The sequence below is a fragment of the Phaethon lepturus genome, unplaced genomic scaffold, assembly GCF_000687285.1.
Source record: "Phaethon lepturus isolate BGI_N335 unplaced genomic scaffold, ASM68728v1 scaffold1248, whole genome shotgun sequence".
Lineage (NCBI taxonomy): Eukaryota > Metazoa > Chordata > Aves > Phaethontiformes > Phaethontidae > Phaethon > Phaethon lepturus.
Window position 1 is genome coordinate 25,535 of NW_010559472.1, and position 6,139 is coordinate 31,673.

Consider the following 6,139-nt stretch of genomic DNA (forward strand, 5'->3'; position numbering starts at 1 on the left):
TTTTTAGCCTTCCCCATAAAGCATTTCCTTCAGCCCACAGATCCTTGCTGGTGGGTATGTTCTGCGGCACCTTTTTCTGATATCCTCACGCCTACCCAGAGGCACCCACAGCATTCCCGTCGCTTACCGCCGAGGCACAGAGAGGTATCCCTGTTTGTTTTTATGGCACAGAATGGCAGTAGCTCTCCCGAGTGACTGCTTTCTAGGACGCAACGTCCCATTGTCAGGCATGTTCTGCGTCCCTTGTAAAATTTTATATTTGATTCTATTAAAATACGGTCTATTTGGAAACGCACTGGATCTAATACTGACCCATGTAGACACCCATCAGAAATATCTCCTTCAACGTCAGTGTCCCTCAGATGGCTTCTTTTAGAGACCTGCCAGCTAGGCTTCTGCTAAGCCGTTTTAATGTATGTTCTACTGCCATTACATATCTTCATATCATGGAACCCTGTCAAAGTCAAAGCTTATCAAAATCTAATTATATTATATTAATTACAACCATGCAGGTAGCTTTATCAGACAAACTTAGAGTCACGCCAACTAATAAAACCACGTTTGGAAGCACCTGTTTTATATACAAGTGCCTCAAATAACATTAATATTGCGCCTATTCTTCAGTGCTTAATGAATTGAAGTCTGTATCAGATTTTCCATTATTTTGCCTGGAATTTATGTCAATCAAACTAGCGTGTTTATGTTTTATGAGGCTCATCGTTGTATATCTTGGCTGACTATTGGCACAGTGCTTCAGTATTCGGGACCTGCCCCAGTGCTCCAGCGCAGATTATAAAGGAACATCAGTGGGCCAGCAATTTACTCAGCCAGCTCTTTAAGGACTCTCGGGTACAGCTGTTTAGCCAAGCTGATTTCAGACTGTTTACCTGTAGCAGATGGTGTTTCCAATTCTTCTTGCTTACTGATAAGCAGAGCACTTCATTGCCCCCCACAGCCCACGCTATGGGCACATCCCTCTGCCATCCTTCAGGTACAGGCTGCCAAACACTTTGACCTCTTCTGCAGCATGGCCGTTGACTTGGTACTGGCCATCAGTAGAGGGAAATGAAGTCAACTGTCATGCTGCAGAAGAGGATCATAATACATTGCTTATGCAGGTATCATTCCTAATGGGAGAGACGCCCAAACAGACTCACAACTCCACAGTTTCCTCCTGAGGTTGACACTTACCTGATATTTTATTCCCAAGCCCAGCAGAAATTGAGATATGTCCATTCAATCTTGTTCAGACCTACGGCTGCAAACTCAAGCCTCCATGCTTCTCTGCTGATGTGTTCCAGCCCTGTTCTGTCCCCTTTGCTGCCAGTATAGGTGTCTCTATTAACTAAAGATTTCACAAAGATAAGATTTTGTGATGTGTCAGGTTGAAGTGAATGAGTGCATGGAGGTCAATTTTTTCGTAAGTGAAAGGCTAATGCTGGAGTGTACAAAATGAGGTTTATTTTTGGATTTCTCTTGTGCCAGTGAGGATATTTAATGGACTTTTCTGCAAGGTCAGTAGGTGTATACTCAGAATGTTCCCTGTCAGCTGAAGTCAGATGGGATCTTTCTAGATCACAGGAGTTAAACAGCCAATATTTGGACAGGTGACCTCAAAGGAAACACCAGTGATTCAGTAGGTGTGGTCCTTCCTTCTGAGTCAGTGCTGAAATGCGATGCCAAATGATGCTGTGTTGCCAGAGGACATCATTTTTATTTGAAATATTAAAATCAACTTGAGCATTTGTGGCTCTTCAAAATCTCATTATATTATACTGGGTGATGATCCAGTTAGGATTAATTTAGTTGGCCTCCCTGTATTGCTTCTGCCATTCAATGTCAGGAGGATGTTCCTCTCCTTTCCTAAGGCTTTCAGAAGTAGCAGGTTGCTCTGACTAATTGAGAGGTCCCAAAAGGGTATTTTTAGGTGGAGTTAAGACGCCCAGGATTGTATCCTGTGGATTTCTTGTATCAGTTCAGGGTCCATTTGCAGTCAAGGCTAGGTATGCTGTCAGTGCAGGAGTATTGGACCAAAGCATTATAACCTTTGGCTTTTCACCATATAGAGGGCAGATTTCCCTTCAGAACATTTTAAGGTATACAAAACACATCCAATCATCTAGCCCAAGAGCCAGTGCTGGCTTGGATGGAGGATGCTGGTGAGGGGCAGTTCCTGTTCTGAGGCGAAAGCTTAGTGGATGTGATGGTCCCTCTTGAGTAAGTATATAATAAGTGTGAAGATCTGTTGGAAAATTGTCTTTCTGCTCCACAGGGAAGACTGAATCACAAGAGGGAGAATGGGAGAGCAATATAATGAGTGATCTATAATAACACTTCAGTCTGTTGTACATAGCAGAGTATCTTATTTATTTGTCTCACGGACTCATTTCCTGAAGCAAGAGGCACTTCGAGACAACGTCCTTCCCCAAGGACCAGCTTTCACTGCCAGTCACGTGTAGGAGGCTTAAGGGGTGGCCGAGAGCCTTGAGCTGCCCCACAGCAGCATCCGCAGCGCTCCGCTCCCTATGAACATGCAGCTCTCCTAAATCCTTTCCCCCGTGTTGTTTCTTGCAGGTAAACTATGACCACTTTACTATTAGTGTTTGTGTGTTTGCAAGTCATCACCGCTGCCGTCTCTGTGGAGCTCTCAGGTACGTGCCCCGGCGAGCAGGAAAGCGGGACTGAGCAAAGTGCTGCACTCTGGTCCCATCCCCGAGCGTGAGCAGCTGCCAGAAATAAGTGTACCCAAGATCTGCTCTGCCTACACACAGGGTTCCTTTATTTGGATGGCTGCTGTGCCATAGCCTGTCCCTGTCCTTGTGCTTGGGGAGCCAGGGAGATAGCTGCAGGCAAAGGCAGATTTATGGGGAAACCAAGGGAATTTCAGCATTCCCCTGTCTTAAACCCTATCAGGTGTGATTGCCTATCATGGGCAGCAGCTACACTGCAACAGAGCCCCTCATTCCCTTAATTCCTGCATCCAGCACTGGTCCAAATCCCAAGGGTAACCATGGTGCAAGGGTCATGGTTGTAACTTCCCTTTTGCAAGTTATTTTCGGCAAACTAGACCAAAAAGTTTATGTCTGAATACGTGGGTACAGGTTTACAAAGCATATAGAGGCATTGGAGCATATGGAAGCACTGGGTATTTTTGATTAAATGCATTATCGATGTAACCATTGCTTTGCTTGTGAACTGGCAGACAGTAGTGATGGCCTGGAAGTGAAGATACCTGAGCAGTCTCCCCTGCGTGTTGTCCTGGGAAGCTCCCTGAACATCCCCTGTTACTTCAACATCCCAGAGGAACAAGACACCAGTGCTCTGCTGACCCCGCGGATCAAATGGAGCAAACTCTCAAACGGGACCGAAGTCGTCTTGCTAGTGGCGACCGGTGGGAAAATCCGTCTCAACACCGAGTACAGGGAGGCGATCTCTTTGCCCAATTACCCCGCCATCCCCACCGATGCCACCTTAGAAATCAAGGCGCTGAGATCCAACCACACTGGGATTTATCGCTGTGAAGTGATGTACGGCATTGAGGACAGACAAGACACAATAGAGGTCCTAGTGAAAGGTGGGATCCTGCCCTTGCTCTTCCCTCTGAATATCTTGCTGCCTGGCCTAGGCAGAAGGGGAAAAGAAATATATGGGCAGAGGAGGTGGTACTGCTCTCCCCATAGGCATAAACTCTTCTGGTCAGGTCACAGATGAGGCCCTGGGCAGATGCGCAGAAGCCATGGGCCAGGCATTTACTTTAGCAGGCTAGGACCAGACTAAACAAACCAGTAAAATGAGTCATGGCAGAATGCATGACAATAAAATGACCCTTCTGGCAGAAGGTGAGTTACAGAGACAGCAAGATGACATCCTTGGCGGGAGGTGGTACTGGATACGCTGGGCTACTGCTCGGAGGGGTGAAGCTGGATCAGGGCTGTTGTAAGACCTTTTATTTCTTCCAAACATTTTAGGAGATGGGATGCCCTCAGCTGGAGAATCGGTCTGTTCTGGAAAAACTTTCCCTGTAGTCTTATAAAGCCCATCCTAGTCATAGGTTTTATCCTAGTAATAGGTGGATAAAATAACAAAAATTAAGTTTTCAACAATCCTTTACCGTGGTTTTTGCTTTCAGTGTAGGCCAGGGACACAGCTTCTACTACAACAGTTAACCAGCAGGTCTCTGCTGGTAGCACACACTGGAGTGTATACCTGAGAGTGGAGGCTGGGACCCTCCCTCATTGCCTCCTGGCAAATTTTCCACTTAATGATCTGCTCATGCCAGCCCAGAGTGTACAGACAGACAGCCCTTGTAAAGATCCCTGTTCATCAAAAACTACAACTTGGATATGTTCGCAGAAGATCTGGAAATTTCAAGTGGATTTACCTCTTGTTTCCTGGGTGTTTGTATGGTGGATGACAGTCTGCACCCTCGGTCCTGAGCAGGACCTTGAGGGGTTGCAGCTTTCAGACCTGCACAGCAGCACGGTCCCTGCTCTGCCCCACTGGCTGACTTCTGAACCATGCATTTAAACCACTGCACCATTTAAACCACTGTATCGGGAAAGTGTTGAGTCCTTCTCACAGTGATACAGCTCTGCGTGCTGGGAGGTGGGTTTCCTCCCAGTGTTCACACTACTGTTCAGGTACTGGCTTTTAATGCACCATGACACTGTCACAGCACCATGGTGGAGCTGTTACTGTCCTAGGTCACCAATGTGCTCCACAAGGTCCTGTGAAAGGAGCCCATCAAGTCACCCTGGGCTTGAGATGCTCAAATACAGACAATCAGCATAAGTAGTTCGTTGTTTCTAGTGGACATGTAGTATCTGTTCTTTAAATCACTACGTTCTTTGGAAGGGCTGGTTCCTCTCCAGCAGATGTGTGAGTGATGACCATTGTGTTTTCCAGGCATCGTATTCCACTACAGAGCAATCTCCACAAGGTACACCCTGAACTTCGAGAGAGCAAAGCAGGCCTGTACCCAGAACAGCGCTGTCATTGCTACCCCCGAGCAGCTGCAAGCCGCCTACGAGGACGGGTACGAGCAGTGCGATGCCGGCTGGCTGGCTGATCAGACTGTCAGGTAATGAGCAGTGCCGGGGAAAGCAAAGCTACAGCAGGGTCGTCAGGGAAGGGCTTCTGTAATGAAGCCACCGACTGAAAAGGGTTGAAAAACAGTTGCTAAACAGTAGCTGTTGCAATTGCTGGGGTGCAGCGCAAGGTGGTGGGTTGCAAGCCATTCTTGGCTGGGGGGAATCTATAGTAGGAAAGTAGAGTGACCACTGTCCTCCTCAGCTGGTGGTGACAGCTGAGTGGACAATGGCTTAATCCTGATCCTTCATCCTCCATGAACAAAACAGATGCTATGCCAAGACCCACAGGCGTGGCTCAACCGTACCAAGCTGTGGGTCCCCTGCTGGGGAGGCACCTTGGTCTGATGGCTTTGGTTGGTGCTCCCAGGGACCTGCTGTACTCAGGACCACCAGAAGGAGGGCAGGACAGCAGATTGTCCTTCCCCATAACCCAGGGAAAGCCACGAACGATCACACCACACGGTGCTCTGCAGCTTCCTCCCAGCTTCGCTGCGGCTGCCAGGGTCCTGCCCCCCACTCCTTACACACCTCTCTCCCCCAGGTACCCCATCCACTGGCCCCGGGAGCGCTGCTATGGCGACAAGGATGAATTTCCAGGAGTGAGGACCTATGGTGTCCGCGAGCCAGATGAAACCTATGATGTCTACTGCTATGCAGAGCAAATGCAAGGTGATTTGGGGCTTTTATTGCTACTAGATGCAGAAGCAGACAAAGCTGTGGTCATGCCTAGACTGGACAACAGTAAATACAGAGGCAAAGGGCCTAGGGGCAAGACAGGTTAAAGATGGAAAAGCACATACCGCAGCAAGGCCAGATGTTCTCTACAGTCTCTTTGTTAGACCTTGGACCATTTTAATGTCAAATGACTAATGCAGTACAGAGGGTGGAGCCCGTCTAACCTCCACAAGAGTCCATGCCATCCTGCGTGTCTCTGGTCATCCATTTGAGGGTGTGACATTCAGAGGTGTCCATCACCCATGCTTATGACAGGGATCCATTGAAATATTCAGCACATCAGAACTGAAATTGTCCTTTCTCTTCCTCTTTCC

The 6,139-nt window shown here is 47.8% G+C and overlaps 1 protein-coding gene across 1 annotated transcript in view; it reads left to right on the forward strand.

Moving 5' to 3' along the window:
- The first annotated feature begins 2,581 nt into the window (after positions 1-2,581).
- Positions 2,582-6,139, forward strand: part of ACAN (aggrecan) — a 28,131-nt gene continuing 24,573 nt past the window's right edge. The window contains exons 1-4 of the mRNA XM_010293354.1: positions 2,582-2,651; positions 3,203-3,574; positions 4,906-5,080; positions 5,632-5,759. Of these exons, the coding sequence (XP_010291656.1) occupies positions 2,582-2,651; positions 3,203-3,574; positions 4,906-5,080; positions 5,632-5,759 (745 nt within the window). The remainder of the gene's footprint in view (positions 2,652-3,202; positions 3,575-4,905; positions 5,081-5,631; positions 5,760-6,139) is intronic.